The 26035-nt window shown below is 48.4% G+C and overlaps 2 protein-coding genes across 2 annotated transcripts in view; one reads left to right on the plus strand and one right to left on the minus strand.

The window, feature by feature from the left end:
• TECPR2 (tectonin beta-propeller repeat containing 2) overlaps positions 1-26035 on the plus strand; it is a 104555-nt gene that overhangs the window by 10759 nt on the left and 67761 nt on the right. Inside the window, 3 exon segments of the mRNA XM_021081652.1 lie at positions 10479-10783; positions 22668-22796; positions 23462-23593. Of these exon segments, the coding sequence (XP_020937311.1) occupies positions 10565-10783; positions 22668-22796; positions 23462-23593 (480 nt within the window). The 5' untranslated portion in view covers positions 10479-10564.
• LOC100518848 (40S ribosomal protein S21) lies at positions 3831-4204 on the minus strand. The gene has a single exon (XM_003128736.6). The coding sequence runs from the start codon at positions 4144-4146 to the stop codon at positions 3895-3897; it is 252 nt and encodes an 83-aa protein (XP_003128784.1). The 5' UTR covers positions 4147-4204; the 3' UTR covers positions 3831-3894.

The raw sequence follows: 26035 nt of genomic DNA on the forward strand, positions 1-26035 counted from the left end.
GCCAGCCTTCGCCAGAGTCACAGAAGTGCCAGATCCAAACTGCATCTTCAACCTACACAACACCAGATCCCTAACCCACTGAGTGAGGCCAGGGATCAAACCGGCTATCTCATGTTTCCTAGTTGGATTTGTTTCTACTGTGCCACGACGGGAACGCCTCATCAGTGTCTTGTGGTTTTCAGAGTACAGGTCTTTTGTCTCTTTAGGTAGGTTTACTCCTAGGTATTTTATTCTTTTGGATGCTATGGTAAACGGGATTGCTTCCCTAATTTCTCTTTCTGATCTTTCATTGTTAGTGTATAGAAATGCCGTCAATTTCTGTGTATTAATTTTGTATCGTGCAACTTTGCCAAATTCATGGATGAGCTCTAACAGTTTTCTGGTAGTCTTTAGGATTCTCTAGGTATGGTATCATGTCATCTGCAAATAGGGATAGTTTTACTTCTTCATTTCCAATTTGGATTCCTTTTATCTCTTTTTCTTCTCTGATTGCTGTGGCTGGGACTTCCAGAACTATGTTGAAGAGTAGTGGCGAGAGCGGACATCCTTGTCTCGTTCCTGATCTCAGCCGGAATTCTTTCAGCTTTTCACTATTAAGAATGATGTTTGCTGGGGGTTTGTCATATATGGCCTTTATCATGTTGAGGTAGGTTCCCTCTGTGCCCACTTTCTGAAGGGATTTATCAGAAATGGGTGTTGGATCTTGTCAAAGGCTTTTTCCGTGTCTATCGAGAGGATCATATGGTTTTTATTCTTCAGTTTGTTAATGTGGTGTTTCACACTGATGGATTTGCGGATATTGAAGAACCCTTGCATCCCTGGGATAAATCCCACTTGATCATGATGTACAATGCTTTTAATGTATTGTTGGATGTGGTTTGCTAATATTTTGTTGAAGATTTTTGCATCGATGTTCATCAGTGAAATTGGCCTGTAGTTTTCTTTCTTTGTGGTATCTTTTTCTTGTGTTGGTGTCAGGGTGATGGTGGCCTCATAGAATGAGTTTGGGAGTGTCCCTTCCTCTGCAATTCTTTGGAATAGTTTTAGAAGGATAGGTGTTAGCTCTTTTCTAAATGTTTGATAGAATTCGCCTGTGAAGCCATCTGGTCCTGGACTTTTGTTTGTTGGAAGGTTTTTTTTTTGTTTGTTTGTTTGTTTTTGCCTTTTCTAGGGCCACTTCCACGGCACATGGAGGTTCCCAGGCTAGGGGTCTAATCAGAGCTGTAGTTGCCAACCTACGCCAGAGCCACAGCATCGCGGGATCCGAACCGCGTCGGGGACCTACACCACAGCTCACGGCAATGCCGGATCCTTAACCCACTGAGCAAGGCCAGGGATTGAACCCGCAACCTCATGGTTCCTAGTTGGATTTGTTAACCACTGAACCATGACGGGAACTCCCTCTTGGAAGTTTTTTAATCACAGTTTCAATTTCAGTTCTTATAATGGGTCCATTCATCTTTTCTATTTCATCTTGGTTTAGTCTTGGGCGATTGTACTTTTCTATGAATTGTCCATTTCTTCTAGGTTTTCCGTTTTATTGGCGTATAGTTGCATATAGTAGCCTCTTATGATCCCTTGTATTTCTGTGATGTCTGTTGTTACTTCTCCTTTTTCATTTCTAATTTTATTGATTCGAGTCCTCTCTCTTTTTATCTTGATAAGTCTGGCTAAGGGTTTATCAATTTTGTTGATCTTTTCGAAGAATCAGCTTTTCGTTTCATTGATCTTTTCTATGGTTTTCTTTGTTTCTATTTCATTGATTTCTGCTCTGATCTTTATGATTTCTTTCCTTCTGTTGACTTTAGGTCTTGTCTGTTTTTCTCTCTCTAGTTGCTTTAGATGTAAAGTTAGGTTGTTTATTTGAGCTTTCTCATGAGGTGGCTTGTATTCCTATAAACTTTCCTCTTAGAATGGCTTTTGCTGCATCCCATAGGTTTTAGAGTGTCGTATCTTTGTTGTCATTTGCTTCTAGGTATTCTTTAATTTCCTCCTTGATTTCTTCAGTGACCCATTGGTTGTTTAGTAGCATGTTGTTTATCTCCATGTGTTTGTGTTTTTTGCAGTTTTTTTCCTTGTTGTTGATTCCCAGTCGTATAGTGTTGTGGTCGGAAAAGATGCTTGATATAATTTCAATTTTCTTAAAGTTACGGAGGTTGGATTTGTAGCCCAGGATGTGATCAGTCTTAGAGAACGTTCCATGTGCACTTGAGAAAAATGTGTATTCTGTTGCTTTTGGTTGGAATGTCCTATAAATATCTATTAAGTCCATCTGGTCTAATGCTTCATTCAGGGCTTGTGTTTCCTTATTGATTTTCTGTCTGGATGATCTGTCCATTGCTTTAAGTGGGGTGTTAAAGTCCCCCACTGTGATTGTGTTATTGTCGATTTCTCCTTTTATAAGGTCGTTAGCAGTTGTCTTATATATTGTGGTGAACCTGTGTTGGGTGTGTAGATGTTTAAAATTGTTATATATCTTCTTATTGGGTTGATCCTTTGATCATTAGGTAGTGACCTTCTTTGTCCCATAAAATATTCTTCATTTTAAAGTCTATTTTGTCTGATGTATCACTACTCCAGCCTTCTTTTGATCCCCATTTGCGTGAAATATTTTCTTGCATGCTCTCACTTTCAATTTGTATGTGTCCCTAGAAGTGAAGTGGGTCTCTTGAAGACAGCATATATACGGGTCTTGTTTTTCTGTCCATTCAGCCAATCTATGTCTTTTGGTTGGGGTGTTTAGTCCATTAACATTTAAGGTGATTATCGATATGTATGTTCTTATTGCCATTTTATTAATTGATTTGGATTTGTTTTTGTTGCTCTTTTTTATTCCCTTCTTGTTCTCTCCTCTTGTGGTTTGATGACTATCTTTAGTGTATTTGAGTTGATTTTTGTTATTTGTGTGTGTTTCAATTGTATTTTGGTTTGCAGTTATTCTGAAGTTTTGATGTAAGAATTTATATATATATGAGATTGTTTGAAGTTGTTGGTCTTTTAATTGCAAATGCATCTCCAATGTTCTGCATTTGTACCCACCTCTTCTCATGATTTCTGATGTTGGTGGCATAATTGTGCGTGGATGATTTTGTATCTTTACTATATATATACCTTTACTGGTGAGCCTTGTCATTTGTCGTATTTCCGTTTCTTTTCTGTCTAGAGAAGTTCCTTTAGTATTCGTTGTAAAGCTGGTTTAGTGTTGCTGTATTCTCTTAGACTTTGCTTATTTGTGAAGCTTTTGATTTCTCCTTCAAACCTGAATGAGCGCCTTGCTGGGTAAAGTAATCTTGGTTGGAGGTTTTTTCCTTTCATCATGTTAAGTATATCATGCCACTCCCTTCTGGCCTGCAGAGTTTCTGCTGAAAAATCTGCCAATAACCTTATCGGGGTTCATTGTATGTTATTTGTTTCTTTCCCTAGCTGCTTTCAAGATTTTCTGTCTTTAATTTTGGTCAGTTTGATTAGTATGTGTCTCGGGGTGTTCCTCCTTGGGTTTATTTTGTATGGTCCTCGTTGTGCTTCCTGGATTTGAGGGAGTGGTTCCTTTCCGACATTAGGGGAATTTTTGGCTGTTATCTCTTGGAATATTTTTTCTGTCCCCCCTCTCTCTCTTCTCCTTCTGGCACCCCTATAATACGGATGTTGGTGCATTTCACATTGTCCCAGAGTTCTCTGAGACTCTCTTCATTTGTTTTCAATCTTTTTTCTCTTTTCTGTTCCGCATCTGTAATCCCACTAATCTGCCCTCCACCTCGCTTATTTGTTCTTCTGCCCCCTGTATTCTGCAGTTGGCTGCTTCTAGTGAGTTTTTAATTTCAGTTATTGTATTTTTTTTTTTTGACTTGCACTATTTATTTATGACAAACATTCCACATGTGTGAGCCTCACCAGTCAGAAGTTCTTTGAGACGATGCCGTCGGCCTTGGCCAGCCGGAGAATGGAGTCGTCTGACTCTCCCATCCTGCGAATGGCACCACAGATGGCGTAGGTTTTAAACTGGCCGTTGAACCTGCCTGTCACCTTGTCAACCTCGGCCACGTTCATCTGGATGGACGCGTGGTCCTTGGCGCCGATGATGCGGTTGCTGGCGGAGCATTTTCGAGGCACGTATAGGTCCACGAACTCGCCCGCGTCGTTCTGCATGTTGAAGGCACGCCTTGTGTCACCACGATGAGCGCGAGCGCAGAAAGTCAGTTATTGTATTTTGCATCTCTTCTTGTTTACGTTTTATATCTTGTATCTCTTTGCTCAGTGTTTCCTGTAAGTTATCCATCTTTGCCTCCAGTTTATTTCCAATGTCTTGCATCATCTTCAGCATCAACAGTCTAAAGTCTTTTTCCTGGAGGCTGAGAATCTCCTGGTCACATAGCTGATTTTCTGGGGTTTTTTCTTTCTCTCTCATCTGAGTTATAGTCCTCTGTCTTTTCATTTTTATAGGTTTTTGGTGTGGTGACCTTTTTACAGATAATAGAGTTGTAGCCTTTCTTACTTCTTGTGTCTGCCCCCCTTGTGGCTGAAGTTGGTAGGGGGCTTGCTGTAGGCTTCCTGATGGGAGGGAGTGGTGCCTGCTCACTGGCAGGTGGAGGTGATTCTTATCCCTCTGGTGGGTGGGGCTTTGTCTCTGGATGGGATTGGAGATGGCTGTGTGCCTGGGGGGTCTTTAGGCGCTGGTTTACTGAGGGACGTGGCTGTGATCCCACCTGGACTGTTGTTTGCCCTGGGGCTTCTCAGTGCTGATGGGTGGGGCCAGATTTTCCCCAAATGGCCACCTCCAGGAAAGGTACACTGATGACGATTCCCGAGAGCTGTGCTTCCCATGTCCTTCCCCCACCACAAGCCACATTCACCCCTGCTTTCCCAGGAGGTCCTCCAAAGACTGCAGTCAGGTTTGACCCAGATTCCTATGGAGACTTTGCTTTGCCCTGGGACCCAGTGCACGTGAAAGTCTGTGTGTGCCTTTTAAGAATGGGGTCTCCGTTTCCCCCAGTCCCGTGGAGCTCCTGTGCACAAGCCCCCTGGCCTTCAATGCCAGATGCTCCAGGGGCTCTTTCTCCCAGCGCCAGATCCCCAGATGTGGGAGTTTGGTGTGGGGCTCAGAACCCTCACTCCTGTAGGTGAGTCTCTGAACCAGTTACTTTCCAGTCTGTGGGGCTTCCCATCTGGGAGGTATGGGGTTGCTTATGTCACGTAGTCACCCCTCCTGCCTCTTGATGTGGCCTCCTCTTTGTCTTCTGGAGCAGGGTATCTTTTTGAAGGTGTCCGGTCCATTTGGGTGGAGATTGCTCAGCATTTGGTTGTGAATTTTGTTGTTTTTAGGAGAGAAGTTGAGCTCCAGTCCTCCTATCCCGCCGTCTTAATCCCATCTCCGCAGAGGGCCTACTCTAAGACCTGTTTTTTAGAAGATGATGGGAGCCTTTTCTTATCCTTTGTGCTTAGCCTTGTTTCACCTGCTCAGGGGGGTCTCGCACTCAGCCCTCCAGACCAGACCTCCTTGTGTGAAACAGCTCTTCCTGGACACCTCAGCTCAGGACGTGTGGAGAAGCACCGCTTGGCACACTCCTATTTGTAGACTTTTTGATGGTGGCCATTCTGGCTGGCGTGAGGTGGTATCTCATGGTAGTTTTGATTTGCGTTTGTCTAATAACGAGTAATGTTGAACATCTTTTCATGTGTTTTTGACCAACTGTATGTCTTCTTTTTTTATCGCAGTATTTTTTTGTATTACTCCATGAATTTATTACATTTATAGTTGTACAGTAATCATCACAACCCAATTTTATAGCATTTCCGTTTTATGTCTTCTTAGGAAAGATGTCTATCTAGAGCTTCTGCCCATTTTTTTATTGGGTTGTTTGGGTTTTTTTGATATTGAGCTGCAGGAGGTGTCTCATATAATAGTTCTGGTACATATTTTGTTGGATATATACCTAAGTGTTTCATTTTGGGGGATGTGACTATAAATGATACTGTATTTTTAATTTAAAATTTCGCTTGTTGGAGTTCCCCCTGTGACTCAGCAGGTTAGGAATCCAGCTAGTATCCTTGAGGACTCTTGTTCCACCCTGGCCTTCCTCAGTCCAGCATTGCCGCAAGCTGTGGCGTAGGTCACAGATGCAGCTCAGATCCTGCGTTGCTGTGGCTGTGGTGCAGGCCGGCAGCTGCAGCTCCTATTCCACCCTTAGCCTGGAAACTTCCATATCCCTCAAGTGTGCCCCTAAAAAGCAAAAAAAAAAAAAAAAAAAAAAAATTTTGTTTCACTTGTTTGTAGCTGGTATAGGAAACTGATTGACCTTCGAATATTAATCTTTCAACTTTGCTGTAATTGCTTATTAGTTTCAGGAAGTTTTTTTTATTGGGTCTCTCGGATTTTCCACAGAGGTGAACATGTCATTTGCAAACGAAAATCATTTTTTCCTTTTCAGTCTGTATACCTTTTATTTCCTTGTCTTTTTGTGTTAGCTGCCCCTTCCAGCACCATGTTAAGAAGGAGTGGGGGGAGGAGGGCATCCTTGCTTTATACCTGATTTTAGCGGGGAAGCTTTGCCTTTCTCTTCCTTAAGTAGGATGTTGTGTTTTTGTTTGGTTGGTTGTTTGTTTAAGCCACACATGCAGCACATGGAAGTTCCTGGCCCAGGGGTCAAACCCATGGTGCATTTGCAGCCTGCCCCACAGCTAAGGCAATGCCAGTTGCCTCTGCCACAAGGGAACTTCCAAGTGTTGGGTTTTTTGTAGATATTCTTTATGAAGTTGGGGAAGTTCCCCTCTATTCCTGGTTTACTCAGTGGAGTTGGGGAGCTGATTCTTCCTTTTTCTTGGTCATAGCTTCATTGAAAATTCGCATACCATTACATATTACCCATTTAAAGTGTACGATTCATTTTTTTTTTTTGTATATTCGAAGAGTTATGCAACCATCAGTACAATTTTAGGATTTTTCCAACTGCCTGAAAATCAAGCCGGTACTCTTTGGCAGTTGTCCTGCCCCTGTCCCTTCCTCTCCCAGCACGAGGCGAGGCTGATCCGCTTTCTGTCCCTTGAGGTTTGCTCATTCTGGACATCTGCTGATTTCATATAAATGGAATCATCCCACACGTGGGCTGGCCTGTCTGGCTCCTTTCACTCGGCGTAGTGTTTTCAAGGTTGGTCGTATTGCAGCCTGTGTTAACACTTCATTCCTTTTTATCGTGAGTGGCATGTGCCATTGTATGGTGACGCCACGTTTTTGTTCATCCGTTCTTCGGTCAGTGGACAGTTGGGTTGTTTCCTTTTTGGTTTTCATGAACGGTAATATTATGAACACAAAAAACAAGTTTTGTGTTTTCATTTCTCTTGGGCACATACCTAGGAGTGGGATTGCTGGCTTGTTGTGTGCTAACTCTATGTTGAGCCCTTTGAGGAACTGCCACGTTTTCCACAGTGAGTGCCTCCTCTTGTTTTCCACCAGCAGGTGTGGGGGTTCCAGGTTTCCCATCCTCGTTAACACTCATCAGCCCTCGTGGTGGGTGGAGAGCGGTATGTCATTGTGGTGCTGTTTGGCGCTTCCCTGGGGATTTATGGTCAAAAGCATCTTTTCATTTGCTTAGTGGCCACTCGTGTATCGTCTTTGGAGAAACAACTATTCAGAGCTGTTGCCCCTTAAAAATTATGTTTTGGCGTTCCCCAGTGGCTCAGCAGGTTAAGGATCTGGCGTTGTCACTGCTGTGGCACAGGGGCAGCCAAAAGTAATAAAATAAAAATTATCTTTTTATCGTTGAGTTTTAAGAATCCTTTATGGAGGAGTCCCTGTTGTGGCTTCATGGTAATGAACCCAAGTAGTATCCATGAAGATGCGGGTTCGACCCCTGGCCTTGTTCAGTGGGTTAAGGATCTGGCGTTGCCGTGAGCTGTGGTGTAGATTGCAGACGGGGCTCGGATCCCACGTTGTTGTGGCGCAGGCAGGCAGCGGCAGCTCTGATTTGAACTCTAGCCTAGGAACTTCTACATGTCACAAGGAAGGCCCTAAAAAGCAAAAAAGAAAAAAAAAAAAAGAAAAAGAAATTCCTTTATATATTCTGAATACAAGTCCTCGAGGAGCTATGTGACTAGCAAATATTTTCTCCCATTCTGTGGGTCGACCTTTGGAACACGGAGTGTTTGTCATTTTGAGCAAGTCCGAGAGCGCGGATGGCGGGGCGGGCGAGGGAGCTGGAGAGCAGCTGTTACCGGGACAGGGCAGGGGCCAGGCGGCGGGTGTGAGGGCGGCAGCGCAGGTGAAGGGGCCCCCTGTGGGGGTTCTGGCGATAGAGCTGACGGAACAAGGCGAGGGAGCGGGAGAGTCAGGGATGGATGCCGGGATGCCAGCTCACACGGATCTGATCCAAGATTTGACTGTGCTCCGCATACCTGCCTCGGAACTGCGGTAATTTTTAGTCCTTCACTGAGCTTGGCGTGTGAGCTGCTTGGGTTGTATTCTCATTGATCGTGCCAAGGAGATGGTTCCAGGACGCTGACCTGCTGTGCTGTCCACCGCAGATGGGCACCTTGTCTCATCTCCCCTGCAGAGGCGGTTTCAGGGCGCGTCCTCGGCCCCCTTCTCAGCAGACGGCCGTCTTAAAGCCCCTTCCGTGCAGGGATCGAGCAGCTCTTGGTGAATAGTATCAAACCAGGTGAATGAATTTTTGAATCTGAAGGTCGTAGTTTGACAGAGCTACTCTGAGGAAAAAAAGACTTTGAAAATAGGACCCCTGGCGGTGCGCCCGCTTCTCCCGGGGATCTCAGCCGAAGCAGGAATTAAAGCGCTTGGAGAAGATGTCGGCTTCCGAGTCTCGAGTGTCGGAATCGTATTCCAGGGGGTGGGTGGTGACGTGGCAGGTGCTCGGGATGTATTCATTCGGCGAAAACCGGGCGTCCGCACACGTGTCTGCAGTCTCTGTCTCTCTCTGAAGCGAGTCTCTGCAGGGGGGTTACGAGTGACTCTTATTTCATTCTTTGTACTTTTCTCTTTTTCTGAACGTTTGATAGTGAACATTTGTAGCTGTTTTTTAGTATAGACTGCGCTTCTAACTGGAGAGTTAGCTGCTTTTCTCTCTGCTTTAGTCTTCCATTATCTGGCGTCAGTCAGTCCCGGTCTTTCTACTGAAATTCAAGCAGCGGTTATAAAAGTAACCTTTTGGTTTAAAAGCCTTACGTAAGTCACGGCGCGGGTGTGTCGCTGTGCACACCCTGTGGGGCAACAGCTTTTCCGGCTCCTGTGCCGCCCTGTGCTCGGAGCCGCGGGAGGCGCGTCGAGATGAGACCAGCCCTTGTCACCGGTGACCTCCCGGCTGCCTTCCTTGTCCGTTGTTTTCGTGCGGGTCTAATGACTTTGTGCCACATCGGTGTGCATTCGCTGTGACTGTCACTGCACTTTTGCTTGTTGCTTTGGCCGTGAGCTGAGGTGTAGGTCGTAGACACGGCTCGATCCCACGTGGCTGTGGCTGTGGCGTAGGCCAGTGGCTACAGCTCCGATTAGACCCCTAGCCTGGGAACCTCCATCTGCCACAGGTGCAGCCCTAAAAAACAGCAGTAGACCAAAAAAAGGCGGGGGGAGTGGGGTAAGGATTACAGAGGAGTGAGCGCGTCCTGCATCGTAACACGCAGGGTGAGAGGGTGAGGCCTGAGTGTGTTTATCGAGGGAGGCTCTGTGGGCAGAGTCCCAGGAAGTGTGGCCATCGGTGTGGACCGGGAGGAGGGGCTGTGGGCGGCCTCCGCACAGTGAGGGTTTTCCCAGGGCGGGATTGCTTCACGGCTCTCCTGGTGCCGTGTCTTGACCGCCTTCTGTCCTTCTGGGCGGGCTTCCGCCCTCAGGCTGTTCCCAGTGGGGTTCCCTCCACACGCTAGTCCACGCTGCTCTCCCCCTCTCGTTGGGACCCGCAGGTGAATGCCTCATCACATCGGTTTGTGTCTCTTCACAGTGTCTTTTGCCTCTTTGGCAAGATCATAAGCTACTTGAGAGCAGGAGCAGTGGGTAAGAGGTGAATGTTTGTAATACTCCTCCCACCTCTCCCTCCACAGCATCTGTCACATATGCATCCTGGGGACGTGCTGACGTGTGCTTTGAGTTTAAAATGCTCAGAAGGGAGTTCCCGTGGTGGCTCAGTGGTTAACGAATCCGACTAGGGACCGAGAGGTTGCAGGTTCGATCCCCGGCCTCGCTCAGTGGGCTAAGGATCCGGCGTTGCCGTGAGCTGTGGTGTAGGTCACAGACATGGCTTGGATCCTGCGTTGCTGTGGCTGTGGTGTTGGCTGGTGGCTACAGCTCCGATTCGACCCCTAGCCTGGGAACCTCCATATGCTGCAGGAGCGGCCCTAGAAAAGGCAAAAAGACAAAATAAATAAAATGCTCAGCAGTAATCTTAAGGGCCCTTGGCTCACTTTCTCTGTTTAATTAACTCCCACTGTGGCTTAACCCGCCTGCAAGTCCTCTGTGCCCACCGTGAAATCTTTCCTCTCCGCAGGACTAGACGTTGGAAGGTACGGCGCCTCGTGCTTCAGCCCCGGCTTCCGCTCTTCCCGCCCGAAGGCCGCCGCCGAGACCTTGGCCATGGCGTCTGGGTCGGAGTCCGTGACGTTCAGAGAGTTCTGCCCCTTGTACTCGCTCCTCAACGCCATCCCCACCAAGATCCAGAAGGGCTTCCGCTCCGTGCTGGTCTACCTCACGGCCCTCGACGCCAACGGGGACTACATCGCCGTGGGCAGCAGCGTCGGGATGCTCTACCTGTACTGCCGCCACCTCGACCGGATGAAGAAGTACAACTGCGAGGTGAGTCCGGCTGTGCCACACCCGCGCCCGCGGGCTCCCGGAGCTGGTGGCTGACCTCTGATTTGCTGGACTACGGCCTGGTGCCTTACCCAAACTACGTGACAGCCGCTGGTTGGTTTTGGGTTTTGGCTTGTTTTTTCAGGGCCGCAGGTGTGGCCTATGGAGGTTGCCAGGCTAGGGGTCGAATCGGAGCTGCAGCTGCCGGCCTCCACCACAGCCACAGCAACGCCGATCCTTGATCCACGGAGCAAGGCTGGGGATTGAACCCCCATCCTCATGGATACTAGTCGGGTTCGCTTTCACTGAGCCACAGCGGGCGCTCCTACAGCCGGCTTTCACTGAGGGGAACAGACTAAAAATGTTCACGTTTGAATTTTCTTCCTGCCTCCAAAGATCTCGGTTTTCCTTAAAAGAACATTACAGTGTTTAGCACACAATAGAAAACTTTGAAAGTGGGTGGTTTTTAAAAGCGTCTTGTTTCTCGAAGTGCCTTGACTGACTGACTCAAATTCCATCAAAATTGTTTTGGAAAAAGAATTAGGATCCATACTGGCTAGCTGCCAGAACATGCACCTCTTTTTTTTTTTTTTTTTTTTTTTTTTTTGTCTTTTGTCTTTTTTGTTGTTATTGTTGCTATTTCTTGGGCCGCTCCCGCGGCATATGGAGGTTCCCAGGCTAGGGGTTGAATCGGAGCTGTAGCTGCCAGCCTACGCCAGAGCCACAGCAACATGGGATCCGAGCCGCGTCTGCAACCTACACCACAGCTCACGGCAACGCCGGATCCTTAACCCACTGAGCAAGGGCAGGGATCGAACCCGAAACCTCATGGTTCCTAGTCGGATTCGTTAACCACTGCGCCACGACGGGAACTCCCATGCACCTCTTAAATAAGGCCACTTCCAGAGGACACCGTCACTTCCAGAAACACTGTCACTTCCAGAAACACTGTCACTTCCAGAGGACACGGCCACTTCCAGAGGACACGGCCACTTCCAGAAACATGGTCACTTCCAGAGAACACGGCCACTTCCAGAAACACTGTCACTTCCAGAAACACCGTCACTTCCAGAGGACACTGTCACTTCCAGAAACACTGTCACTTCCAGAGGACACTGTCACTTCCAGAAACACTGTCACTTCCAGAGGACACGGTCACTTCCAGAGAACACGGCCACTTCCAGAGAACACGGCCGCTTCCAGAGAACACAGCCGCTTCCAGAGAACACGGCCGCTTCCAGAGAACACGGCCACTGGGGTCCCAGGCTCTGTTGTACGTCGGTGAAGTCCAGGGTGTCTGTGTACCGTCGCTGTTGCTGGGCAGTGAGACATTGGCGGACCCTGCATTCACCCATGTGGTTAATATCTATGCTTGGTTGAGTCCGTGGCCTGTGTGAGCGCCGCGGAGGTGACCGAGTTGTGGCTGCTGTCTCCTGCCACGCGAGGCTCTTCGCGCTCTCTCTGCAAAGATGGTCAGCATGCCTACAGCGCTGATTATGTGCCAGGCATTATTCTAAACCTTCCCATACGGCCAAGTCATTTTGTCGTCACAAAAGCTTTATGAGGAAGATGGGTTGTCATCCCCATTTTACCAGGGAGACAGCGGAGGCACAGAGAGGGTAGGTGACCTGCCAGAGGGAGCTGGGCAGAGGGGGCACCGCTGGCTGACTCTGGGCAGGCTGGCTCTAGAGTTTGTATTTGCATGTTTTGTACGAAAATTAAATTCCTCTGATTACTGTCTTGTAGATGTGACTGATCAAATTCCTGAAACACTTAAGACCATTACACAGTTAAACCCTAATTAGGAGTTAACATGTCTGAAATCTCCCATGTTAACTTCAGCACTTAACAAGGAAGACTTACGGACCCAGCGGTGAACCCCTAACTGGATATACCAAAGAAATCCATGCCCGGACACATCGTAACCAAACTGCCAAAAATTGAAGACAAAGAAAAATCTTAAAAGTAGCCAGAGAAAATGGTGTCTTACCTGTAGGGGACAACGCTGGATCTCCAACCCGCTGAGTGAGGCTAGGGATTGGACCTGCGTCCCCATGGATACTGGTCGGATTTGTTTTCACTGTGCCACAGCGGGAGCTCCTGATAATTTCTTTTAATTGATATGCGTGAATCATTTCCATTTAATATAATTATAGACATGTTTGGATTTAGGTCTATCATTTCATTTGTTTTCTGTTTGTTTCTTCTGATTTTCTTGCTTTTCCCCTTTCTTACTTTCCTGTGAGTTGTTTGAATGTTTTTAAAAATTCCATTTTGCTATGTCTACAGTGATTTTTACCATACCATGTTGTAGAGGGTTTTGTAGCGGTTGCTCTAAGGAGTAACCATACCAAACAGGGTGTAGACACACGCGCACACACACACCACCTCAGAATCTGCTCAGACTCGATAGTTTGCCTCTGTGAGTAGAATGTACCACATGTGTTCCCTCGATGCCACGTAGGTCCTTCCTCTCCCCTCGGCGTGTTAGTGTCGTCTCACGTGTGTCACTGCATCTACACACGTTGGAAACGTGATCGGACAACGTTAGAATTTTTGCTGACTGTCAAATGTAGTGTAAAGAACTCGGGAGGCGAGCAATAGCATCCCGCGGTTACGGCTAAAGCGCCAGGGTTCCTTCTGGTATCACTTCTCTTCTGTCTAAACAGCGTCCTGAGGTAATTGTTTTAGAGCAGATCCGCTTAGGTGTCCTTCATCTGAGAATATTTTTATTTTTCACCTTCCTTCCCAAGAGATCGTTTTCCTGGGTAAAAAGTGTTTCGTTTTGTGTTGTTTTTGTTTCTCTAGGGCTGCTCCCATGGTATTTGGAGGTTCCCACACTAGGGGTTGAATCGGACCTGTAGCCCCTGGCCTACGCTGCAGCCCCAGCACCCTGGTTCAGTGTAGGGCAAGTCTAAGGTTTTATGGGAAAGTAAGTAAAAAAGTTAGTTTACCCTCTGATACATCCATGTAGGTAGCGTGGGTGAAGGACTGTGTTTCTAAGTGAAGTTGTGTTCCAGAAGAAGCAAGCAGACTTTTCATGGGGTGCATAGAGCCTGGTGTGTTTTCACACAAGAACAATAATGCTTTTGGAAACCTTTCTTCTACACGAGTTAGCGAGAGAGGGCAGACAGAGACACAGGAAATTCTTCCTAGCTAACAGCCAGAAACACAAGGAACGCACTGCGAGGCGCGAGTACCAAGTGCAGAAATGCTGGGCGCTTGTTGAACACGTGGTGTGACATACATGAGAACAGACCAGAAAGATAACTTGACCTACGTGACGGGTCAAGAATCGTCAAGATACTCTTGAAAGAAGAAGAAACGGATGAGAAAGCACCTCTACTGAGGAACAGGACTTGTAAAGCTTCAGTGGTTCAGGAGTTCCTGCTGTGGCACAACGGATCAGCGGCGTCTTGGGAGCCCTGGGACGCAGGTTCGATCCCAGCCCGGCACAGTGGGTTAAGGATCCAGCATTGCCGCAGCTATGGCTTAGGTCGGAACTGCAGCTTGGATCTGACCCCTGGCCCCGGGAACTCCGTATGCCACGGGGTGGCCAAAAAAAAGGGCTTCAGTAAGTAAGACAATGTGGTGTTTCCACAAGAATAGATAAATAGGGCGTCGGAACATACTAGCGAAGCCAGCAAGTGCACGTGTATAGAGCAAGAGTTACTGCCAAGGTGAGGGTACAGACGCTCCGTTGACCAGCCTGAAACAGCTGGATGTGAAGATGGGGACCTGAAACTTGATCTCTGCCTCACTTCGTGTGGTGGTTCTGTTCTAGCACTTTCAAGATACTCTCCCTTTGTTTTCTGACTGCCAAAAAGTCGAATGGAGCTCTCATTGTTTCCCTTATACCTCTGTCTTTAAGGTCTTCTCTAGTGATAGAGCCCAAGGCCTTAGGGACTTCCTTCAAGTCTAGTGGCCACTTTGCCCAGTGGAGTTAAGAAAATTCTTCCACAGAGTTCCCTTCATGGCTCAACGGTTCACGAGCCCAACTAGGATCCCTGAGGACCCAGGTTCCATCCCCGACCTCACTCAGTGGGTTAGGGATCCGGCCTTGCCATGAGCCGTGGTGTGGGTCACAGGCGCGGCTCAGATCTGCTGTGGCCGTGGCTGTGGTGCAGACTGGCAGCTGTAGCTCTGATTCGACCTCTAGCCTGGGAACTTCCAAATGCCCTAAAAATCAACAACAACAACAACAACAAAAGAAGAAGAAAGAAAAAAAAAAAAAAAGAAAAGGAAATTGTTCCAGGAAAAATAGATGCTTTCGTTTGACTTTTAGATCATTAAAAAGTTGAACAAATATTCAAACTTTAAACTGTGGTTGTTTGCTAGTAAAAGAAGAATGGTGAAACAATTCTTATGGATTTAATGAATTTCTATCTTATTTGAGTCTTATAAATATTTCTAGAGATTTTAGGAGTTCCTGTCTTGGCTCAGTGGTTAACGAATGCGACGAGGAACCATGAGGTTGCAGGTTCGATCCCTGGTCTTGCTCAGTGGGTTGAGGATCCGGTGTTGCCATGAGCTGTGGTGTAGGTCACAGACACGGCTCGGATCCCGAGTTGCTGTGGCTCTGGTGTAGGCTGGTGCTACACCTCTGATTTGACCCCTAGCCTGGGAACCTCCATATGCCTTGGGTGCAGCCCTAGAAAAAGACAAAAAGAAAAAAAAAGAAATATTTCTAGAGATTTTAGATCTGTTTGTTCTTTGATATGCTAGCAGTTTTTACTAAAGGTTCAGCTTCACCGTGTCAAAAGCAGCTTATAGGAGTTCCCATCGTGGTGCAGCTGAAACAATCCAACTAGGAACCATGAGGTTGCGGGTTCGATCCCGGGCCTCACTCAGTGGGTTAAGGATCTGGTGTTGCTGTGAGCTGTGGTGTAGTTTGCAGATGTGGCTTGGATCCTGCGTTGCTGTGGCTGTGGTGTAGGCCGGCAGCTGTGGCTCTGATTAGACCCCTAGCCTGGGAACCTCCATATGCCGTGGGTGCGGCCCTAATAAAAAAAGCATCTTATAAAGAACGGCTTGTCAGACTTGAGTTCCCATGGGCTTTTTGCTCCCAGAGAACACTTTTGCAGTCATGTGTCTTGTCCTGTGCGTGGAGGGGAACCTGCCTGCCAAAGAGCCTGGGAAAGTTGGCAGAGTGCTGTCCTCGTGGTGCAGTGTGGGCCCAGAAAACACTGAGGGCTTCTTTCACATCCAGCTTGTTTTCTTTAAACTGATTCCTGCATTTCTATTTGAGGAAGTTAAGTTGCCACAGCAAGGCAACAAAATGTGCCCCTGGGAAGCTGCAGGGGAGGGGACGTCAGGGTTGAACCCACCGTAGACGGGATCTGAGGAGGACAGAGTCTCCTTAAAGGGACGGAAGACTGGCTCCCAGGCCAGAAGGGGACTGAACCGTCCTCCCACGAAAGAAGGAGGATGTGACCGAAGGAAGAGGGCGGATAGGCTGCCATGTGACTTGGGGAAGCTGAAGATGGCGCTGAATCGGACTGTGTAGTGGGGGGACCCCCTGAGGGCTGTGACCCTCGCCGAGGCTGGCTCGGACACCTCCAGAGCTTGGAGCAGAAATTGCCCCATGCTTGCCAGGCCGCTCCTGAACTAAAACTTGCTGCCCTCAGACATTAGCCAAGGTATGAATAATGGCTGGGGAGGAGTGAGCCCCGGTTTCAGGAGGATGATTGCGGGGTGCGCTGTGAGTCAGGCGGAGGACACAGAGGCTCCTCAGGTGCCCGTTGGACGGTAACTCTTGAAGCTGTTCGTATAGTTTGTTGTATATAGTCTTGGAAGTATGATCATACGTCATTGTTTTAAAAAATAAAAACGGGGAGTTCCCTTTGTGGTGCAGCGGAAACAAATCTGACGAGTATCCGTGAGGACACAGGTTCGATCCCTGGCCTTGCTCAGGGAGTTAAGGATCCGATGTTGCCATGAGCAGTGGTGGAGGTCGCAGACACGGCTCAGATCCCATGTTGCTGGGGCCATGGCAGCTGTAGTTCTGATTTGACCCCTAGCCTGGGAACTTCCATGTGCCGAGGGTGCCGCCGTAAAAAGCAAAAGAAAGAGATAAAGAAGGAGTTCCCGTCGTGGCTCAGTGGTTAACGAATCCAACTAGCAACCATGAGGTTGCGGGTTCGATCCCTGACCTTGCTCAGTGGGTTAAGGATCCGGTGTTGCCGTGAGCTGTGGTGTAGGTTGTAAATGCGGCTCGGATCTTGCGTTGCTGTGGCTCTGGTGTAGGCAAGTGGCTACAGCTTCGATTCGACCCCTAGCCTGGGAACCTCCATATGCCATGGGAAGTGGCCTAAGAAATGGCAAAAAGACAAAAAAAAAAAAGAGAGAGAGAGAGAGAGAAAACAGAGACTGTGGTGCCGTGAGACACTGGGTATTCACCGGCCTGAGGGCAGCAGCCTCCCTGCGCGCCTGTCACAGCTGGCCTTGGCCTCCCCGTGACCCGCCTTGTGTGTGTCACTGCTGGCAGTGCTTGCTTCCTGTGTTTGTTGACGGGTCGTGTGTGCTCCTCTTCCTAGACCACAAGAGCCCCTGAAAACAGTGTCCTTGTTTGTGTCCCCACAGCAAGCACAGTGAAGCCATCAGTAGAGACTTAGCTGCTTAACCCTACTTAGGGTCCATCTCATTTTTTCTTTTTTTTTGGCTGCCCCACAGCATATAGAGCTCTCAGACCAGTGATCAGATCGGAGCCACAGCCTCGAACTAAGCTACAGCGGTGACAGTGCCTGATCTTCAGCCCACTGTGCCAGGCCAGGGATTGAACCTGCGTGGGCCCCAGTGCTCCCGAGATGCTGCTGATCCCACTGTGCCACAGCAGGAGCTTCTCCATCTAATTTTAAGCCAGTAATTTTTTTTTTTTTGCATGCAGAAATTCCTGGGCCTGGGATTGAACCTGAGCCACAGCAGTGGCAATGCCAGGTCCTTAACTGCTAGGCCACCAGGGAACTCCTAAACTAGCAATTTATTTATTTATTTATTTATTTTTGTCTTTTTGCCTTTTCTAGGGCCACTCCTGCAGCATATGGAGGTTCCCAGGCCAGGGGTCCAATCGGAGCTGTAGCCACTGGCCTACACCAGAGCCACAGCAACGCAGGATCCGAGCCGCATCTGCAACCTACACCACAGCTCACGGCAACGCCAGATCCTTAACCCACTGAGCAAGGCCAGGGATCAAACCCACAACCTCATGGTTCCTAGTCGGATTCGCTAACCACTGTGCCATGGCGGGAACTCCGACTAGCAATTCTTTTAAATAAGCTACTTGATATTCTGAAGGTCCACCTCCACTTGCAGACTTGTATGGAAAACAATACTAAGGGTATTAATGCAGTTAATAATGTGTTAAATGAAGGATTGGTTTGATGAAATAGACGTACCACTAAAAAAGCTATTAATGGTGGCTTTGAGCCTTGAGTATTCAGGTGTATCCTAAAAGAGCTGTATGTCCCGGTTTGGTCATAAAAAATAACCCTCAAATATTTTATCTCTTAAAGTAGGATGTCGCCAGTGTCTTTTTAGCGCGGTAGGTAGGTCACTGGGTGATAACCTAATCTGATCTGTCTGCTGCTGTGAGGAGCATAATTAGCCAGCACTCCGAGTCCAAGCCTCACTTCCTGCCCTTCCTGCCCTCGGCTGGGAAGGCTCGTTCCTGTGGGACCCGTGACTCCTCCAGCCGGACTTAGACGTGGGGTGTCCCCGTGGCCCAGTCTGTTGTATCTGAAGGCGCACTGCAGTCTGGGGTCACCCTGCTCAGCCCTCCCGGCTTCGCCTCTCCTGCCGGCTGCAGAGCTGCCCTGGGATCCGACGGCCCTTCCTGCTCCTCCAGCTCTTTCCCTTCCCCCTCACAGGCCTCCCGCCCCCAGAGGAGTGCCCCACGGCTAAGGCCGCCTTCCAGGCCTGCTTTTCTGTGGGTGCAAACCAACGGGGGCTCGGGGCGCGGCTGTCTGGGTTCAGTCCCTGGCCCAGGAACTTCTACCTGCTATGGGTGTGGCCCAAACAAACAAATAAATAAATGTAATGCTTATACTTGAGTCAGGGTGAGGTGTGGATCAGTCTGTTCTTGCTTTTTTATTTATTCATTTATTTTTGCTTTTTGGGGCCGGATCCACAGCATATGGAGGTCCCCAGGCTAGGGGTCGAATTGGAGCTACAGCTGCCGGCCTACACCGCAGCCACAGCAGCGCGGGATCCAGGCCACGTCTGTGACCCACACCACAGCTCACAGCAGTGCCGGATCCCCGGCCCCCTGAGCAGAGGGGGATCGAGCCCACCACGTCCTCATGGATTCTCGTCGAATTCGTTTCCTCTGCACCGTGACAGGAACTCCCTGTTCCTGCTTTTTTAAATGGACTCTTCGTATGGGGCCCGTTTCCCCATAGTAATTTCTGACCGTGAGCTCTGCGGCCGATCCTAACAGGTGTGACTGCTGAGGGCCCTGGGCTGAGCTTGCTTCCACCGGTGGGGTTTCTGTTCCCTCAGCCAGGCCCTTGGGAGTGCCGCAAACATGGAAGCCCGTCAGATAAACTGCCTGGCAGGGAGCGTCTTTCGAGGGAAGGAGAATGCATTCCAACTCCGATGCTGGATTAGGGCAGTTTGTGATTACAGGTTTTTAGGAACCATTCTTCTTCTTTATTCTCTGCCATCAGTGCTTGAGATAAGTCAGAGTTCCTTGTCCGCTCCCTTTGCCAGCGGATGGATGCTCCCTAATTTACACTTTCACCAGGAGTCAGGTCTTCACAGGTTAGGCTTTTACAGGGGACATCGGTTCCAGCTCCCACCTCGCCTGGGTGCAGCCAGGGGTCTGGGTGTTGGCCACCTCACCCGGTGCAGCCTGGAGCTTCCGGTTGGCCGCTGCTCCTGTCTGACAGTAACTCTTTTGGTTTTGGCTTTTGCAGATTTTCTTTACTTTCTAGGGATCTAGCTGTACATTTAAAAGAATGTTTATGTATCTTAGTCGGCATTTCTAGGTGTTTGGAGAGGGATTTTTTTCAGACTAGCTAGAGTATTATGCTGTCAGAAGTTGAAACTCCATGTTTTTTTGAACTTCGTGTTTGTTTTGATGTGAAGTTAGGTATTGATAATCTGATTCTTCGGACGTTTTGGTTTTTAAATCAAGAACCATAGCGTTTATTATTAGTCATATTAAATAATGCTAAATCAGGAGTTCCCATCATGGTGCAGTGGACACAAATCCGAATAGGAACCATGCGGTTGCGGGTTCGATCCCTGGCCTTGCTCAGTGGGTTAAGGGTCCGGCGTTGCTGTGAGCTGTGGTGTAGGTCGCAGACGTGGCTTGGATCCCGAGTTGCTGTGGCTGTGGCTCCAGTCTGACCCCTAACCTGGGAACCTCCATGTGCTGTGGGTGCGGCCCTAAAAAGACAAAACAGAAAAAACAAAGCAAGACAAATCAGGTTTAGTACATTGGTTTATTAAAAAGCATGTGTACAAGCATTGCATATCGATACTCAGGCTTCCAACCCACCTGAGTGGTGATTTATCTTTTGAAACTATTTTTTCAGAAAAATTGGAGTTCCCATCGTGGCACAGTGGTTAAGGAATCCGACTAGGAACCATGAGGTTGCGGGTTTGGTCCCTGGCCTTGCTCAGTGGGTTAAGGATCTGGCGTTGCCGTGAGCTGTGATGTAGGTTGCAGACGCGGCTCGGATCCTGCGTTGCTGTGGCTCTGGCCTGGGCCGTTGGCTACAGCTCCGATTGGACCCCTAGCCTGGGACTCTCCATATGCCGAGGGAGCAGCCCAAGAAATAGCAAAAAGACAAAAAAAAAAAAAGAAAAATTATACAACCATTTTGATTTTGTGCTATGACATGGCAAATTTCCAATAAATGATTTTAATTCCTGATGTAGTGGCATTTTTTTGTTTTTTAGGGCCACACCCATGTCATACAGAGATTCCCAGGCTAGGGGTCGAATCAGAGCTACAGCTGCCGGCCTACACGGCAGCCACAGCAACACCAGATTCAAGCTGGGTCTGCAACCTACACCTCAGCTCACAGTAACACTGGATCCTTAACCCACTGAGCTAGGCCAGGGATCGAACCTGTGTCCTCATGGACGCTAGTCAGATTTGTTTCCGCTGAGCCACGACAGGCACTCCTGTACCCTTCTCTTGAGCAGGCCTGAACTGCCTCTGCCTGAGCCAGCGCAGAGGCTCCCAGCGGTCCTCCTGCCTGGTCCCATGCCCTCCTCCACCCTGTTCCCAGTGGGGGGTTACCAGAAACACCTCAGACTGATACACCTGCAGAAGCAGGCGTCTTCAGGGTCCCCTTTCCCTTCCAGATTCTTTGTGCTGTATCACGATCCGGCACCGGGTGTATTTATAGCCCCTGAACATAGTCTGAAGGCTGTAAGTGCCAGATGAAAGTGAGCTCTGTCCTTAGCCCCCAGCTCAGTGTGGGTGGCTCTTCACGCACACGACTCGGTGCCACAGCTCAGCTCTGGGAGGGCGGGCCTGTGCCGCACCGCATCCTTCAGTGCGGCTGACTCAGTACCGAGCGTGGGGGCCTGCTTGCGTGTTTGGTCGGTTTTCTCCATCTGAATGATGGCATCAGGGGGCAAAATGGGTTTTTGGAGCTCTTGCCTTAGGTCTTAGCAAGGTCAGAATGGTTGTGTGATTTTTCTGAATGAATGGTTTCAAAATAAAAAATGATCATTCAGGAGTTCCCGCTGTGGTGCGGTGGCCGCGAGGGCATCTCTGAAGTCCCAGGATGCGGGTTCAGTCCCTGGCCCAGCACAGTGGGTTAAAGGAGCCGGTGTTGCTGCAGCTATGGCATAGTTTGCAACTGTAGCTCAAATCTGATCTTTGGCCTGGGAACCCCCTATGCCACGGGGCGGCCAAAAACGAAAAAAAAAAAAAAATCATTCAGATGCGCTCGAAGCCGGAATATCTATGCGATGCTTGTTGTGAGATTTTTAATAAACCAATGTGTTAAGCTTGAGTTAATGTTAATAAAAAATACATAATTATTGGTCTTGGAACTAAAACACCAGCAGTCTGTTTATAAAGGATTCTCAAGTGTGTTGTCCCATCAATCCTCCAGCAGGCCCGTGTGGCAGATTCACGCCATGGTGTGCAGTCAGGGGGGACTTGTCCACGTTGAGAGAGAAGCAAGCAGAGCCTGGATCTGGGTAGCTTTTCTGACTCCAGGATCCAGCTTTTCTGAGGACTCCTTCTCTTGTCCAAGCCTCTCTTGAGGAGAGCCCAGTGTTTTCGGACCTGACTGATCAGCATGTCCTCATCAGAAGTGCAATCTTTAGGAGTTCCCGCTGTGGAGCAGTAGGTTAAGGATCTGGTGTCACCACACCTGTGACCTTTGTCACAGCTGCCACTTGGATTCAGTCTCTTCCATATGCCATAGGTACAACCAGAAGAATAAAAAAGAAAAAGAAATACAGGGTTTTTGTTTTGGGGTTTTTTTGGCCACATCCACAGCACATGGAGGTTCCCAGGCTAAGGGGTCCAATTGGAGCTACAGCTGCTGGCCTACACCACTGCCACAGCAACATGGAATCCGAGCCGAGTCTGTGACCTACACCACAGCTCACGGCAACGCCAGATCCTCAACCCACTGAGCAAAGCCAGGGATCGAACCCGCATCCTCATGGATCCTAGTTGCATTCGTTAATCACTGAGCCACAAAGAGAAGTCCAAGAAATGCAGTTTTTAAATTTTATCATTTCAAAGATCAAAAACCTAGAAAGAAAAAGATTTAATTATTCCTCTGAATTATATCTGTTTTCAGTCAGGGATGTGTATAGGCTGTGGTCCAGTGAGGTTTTCCATTCCTTCAGCAGCCGTGCTGTACCTTTTGAAAGCTGGCCTGGTGACCTGCCCTTTTGTTTCCTTCCTTAGGGGAAAACGGAGTCCATCACGGTGGTGAAGCTGCTGAGCTGCTTTGACGACCTTGTGGCTGCAGGCACGGCCTCTGGGAGGGTTGCCGTCTTTCAGCTCGTGTCGTCCTTGCCGGGGAGAAATAAACAGGTAAGTACTAATCATTTTGGCATCGCGTCACTTCTTGGAAAATTCCTCATGTGTTTTAAAGTGAGAAATCCTCAGCTGCCTAGAAAATATATGCTCAGAAAAGCCTCACCCGGTGTTCTTTATAATCAGTTAACATTTTTGATCCTGGTAGGACACTTGGCAGTAAGCACCCCTGGGTCATTTAATCTTTGCTTAATATTCGCTGGCTTTTCTCTGTCAATTTTTTTTCTCTTATCTTTTGTCTTTTTAGGACTGTACCCACTGCATGTGGAGGTTCCCAGGATAGGGGTGTAATCGGAGCTGTAGCGCCGGCCTACGCCACAGCCACAGCAACGCGGGATCCGAGCCGCATCTGTGACCTACGCCGCAGCTCACGGCAACGCCAGATCCTCAACTCACTGAGCGAGGACAGGGATCAAACCTGCGGCCTCAAGGGTACTGGTCGGGCTGGGTTCCTTAAGCGCTGAGCCACGACGGGAACGCCTCTTCTGTGTCGGTTTTAAAGGTAACTGGGCAGTAGACCCTTGTGCAGGGTTTCGCGGGAAAGACAGGGAGCGCCAGCGCTTTTCCAGCGGGGCTCGCAGGCACCCCTTGCCCGTGAAGCTCCATCTCTCAGTGTTTACCCTTCCCTTTCTCTTGTGCGCGTTTCTGTCATTTCTTCACAGCTCCGGAGATTCGATGTCACTGGCATTCACAGGAATAGCGTAACGGCCCTGGCGTGGAGCCCCAACGGAATGAAACTGTTCTCCGGAGACGACAAAGGGAAAATCGTCTATTCTTCTCTGGATCTAGACCAGGTGAAATTATCCTCGGAAACAGCTGTTGCTCTTATATCTGGAGAAATTATATTATCGGTTGTTAACTTGTATCCTTTTCTTTCAAGGACTTTTCTAATGCTTTATAAGTTTCTGCTTCTGCGTCTAAAGAACTGGCCTTTTTTCTGCTGGAACATTCACTTTTTTCGTTTCTCCTGATGTCTGTGGCTGCCACTTAGGAAAGAAAAGAAGCCTCTGTCAATCCTAATTCCTTGAAGCGTTTATAGGAGGCTGTGAAGCATTTCAGTCATGACTGTTGTTGACTGGGAAAAAAAAACACATAACCTAAAAGTTGAGAATTTTTATTATAGGGATTATTGCCCAGGAGATAGTTTCTTAGCTCAGAGGGACTGTTCCAAAGAGGTCAGGGTGGAGCCAGGATGTATAGGAGTTTTGCAGAAGCAAGCCAGGTAGGTAGTTGAATCAAAAGATTTCTGCTGGAGTTCCTGTCGTGGCTCAGAGGTTAACGGATCTGACTAGGAACCGTGAGGTTGTGGGTTCGATCCCTGGCCTCACTCAGTGGGTTAAGGATCCGACATTGCCGTGAACTGTGGTGTAGGTTGAAGATGTGTCTTGGATTCGGCGTTGCTGTGGCTCTGGTGTAGGCTGGCGGCTACAGCTCAGATTGGACCCCTAGCCTGGGAACCTCCATATGCTGCAGGAGCGGCCCTAGAAAAGACAAAAAAAAAAAAAAAAAAAAAAAGAAGATTTCTGCTAATTAAAGAAAACAGACATCTCAGGTCTGGGCAGATGCCAGAGTGGAGGTGCATTGAAATCGTTCCTTTGGTGTGTACCTTGACTGTCCAGGGCCAGTGTCCTGTTCTTTCTCATCCTGAAGCCCCTCGGGGCTGTGCCTTTGGGGGCTACAGTGGCTGATGGCTCAACATCCTTTGTTTACTGGCGTGGCAGGCAGCATTCTCTGTCCCCACTCTAGACAGAGGGCATTGCTTTGGGCGGGTCTCCATTGCTTTGGGAGAGCTCTGGGTGGTGGGAGAGAAAGGAGGGGGAGTTTGGTGGCAGCAAGGAGCCCAGCCCCCACCCTCGTTGATGTTTGTTTGGGCCACACCTGTGGCATGCAGAAGTTCCTGGGGCCAGGGATCAAACCCACACCACAGCAGTAACCAGAGCTAGTGCAGTGGCAACATTGGATCCTTAACCTGCTGAGCCACCAGGGAACTCCAGAGTTTGTTGTTTTTGTTTAAGCCTCACAGCAGATCGCTAAGCTATGTGTGCTGATCTTGAGTCAATAGATGAGAAACCCAGGCTCCAAGGGATCCAGTTACTGGTCCAGGGTCACAAGCCAGTGTCTGGCAGAGCTCCACCTCAGACCAAGGGCCTGCTCCGGAGCCCACGCCTTGCCCGTCTGCCTGTGCTCTGCTTGTCTTGTCATATGTCCACTGGCTCTCATGCACTCCTTGGTGGCGCGGTCCTTTAGTTTTCTCATTTATAACCAGCCTTCCCAGTGCGTCTAGGAAAGCAGTGGTTACTGGCCAGGGGACTTGTAGTCCCTCTGATCCAAGACTGCCCTGTCTGCTACAGATATTCTTTATTTAGCAGGAGTTCTCACACTTTTTGGTCTCAAGACCCCGTTGCTCTCTTAGAGGACTCCAAAGAGGTTTTGTTGGTATGGGTTTATATCTACTGAACGCACTGTGTTAGGAATTAAGACTAAGAAGTTTAAAAACATTTCTTTCTTTTTTTTTTTTTTAGGGCTGTACTCACGGCATATGGAAGTTCCTAGCCTAAGGGTTGAATTAGATCTGCTGCTGCCGGCCTACGCCACAGCCACAGCAACGCCAGATCTGAGCTCATCTGTGACCTACACCACAGCCTCATCTGAGTGGGGCCAGGAATCGAACCCTCGTCCTCATGGATACAAGTTGGGTTTGTTATCACTGAGCCACAACAGGAACTCCTCAAAATATTTCCGAATTTTATTTTAAAATAATGAACTCATTATATGTTAAGATAAATAACACGTTGTGAAAATAACCCTTTTCGGAGAAGTGAGGCTTTCTCTTATGGCTCAGTGGGGTAATCCAGCATTGTTGTTGCAGTGGCTCGGGTGTTCCTGTGGCACAGATTCCACCCCTGGCCTGGGAACTTCCATATGCCACAGGTGCCACCAAAAAGAAAAAGACAAGTGAGAAGAGAAGCATCGCTTACATTTTTGCAAATTTCTGTTAACATCTGGCTTAATTGAAGACACTGGATTCTGCACTGGGTCTGTCGCAGTACATTGTGTGGTCGGAGTCTGTAAAGAAAGCCGGGCCCCTCACAGACGTGGAGTTGGAAGTGGGAGGAGTAGTTTAACAGCCTCGCAGAGAATCGTGGCTGTTCCTCTTCAGTTGTATCCCCAACCCACTAACAGTAGGTTCTTTAATCTGAAAGCATATGGGTGCATTTCTCATGCTCTGTTACAGA

The sequence above is a fragment of the Sus scrofa genome, unplaced genomic scaffold, assembly GCF_000003025.6.
Source record: "Sus scrofa isolate TJ Tabasco breed Duroc unplaced genomic scaffold, Sscrofa11.1 Contig1914, whole genome shotgun sequence".
Taxonomy (NCBI): domain Eukaryota; kingdom Metazoa; phylum Chordata; class Mammalia; order Artiodactyla; family Suidae; genus Sus; species Sus scrofa.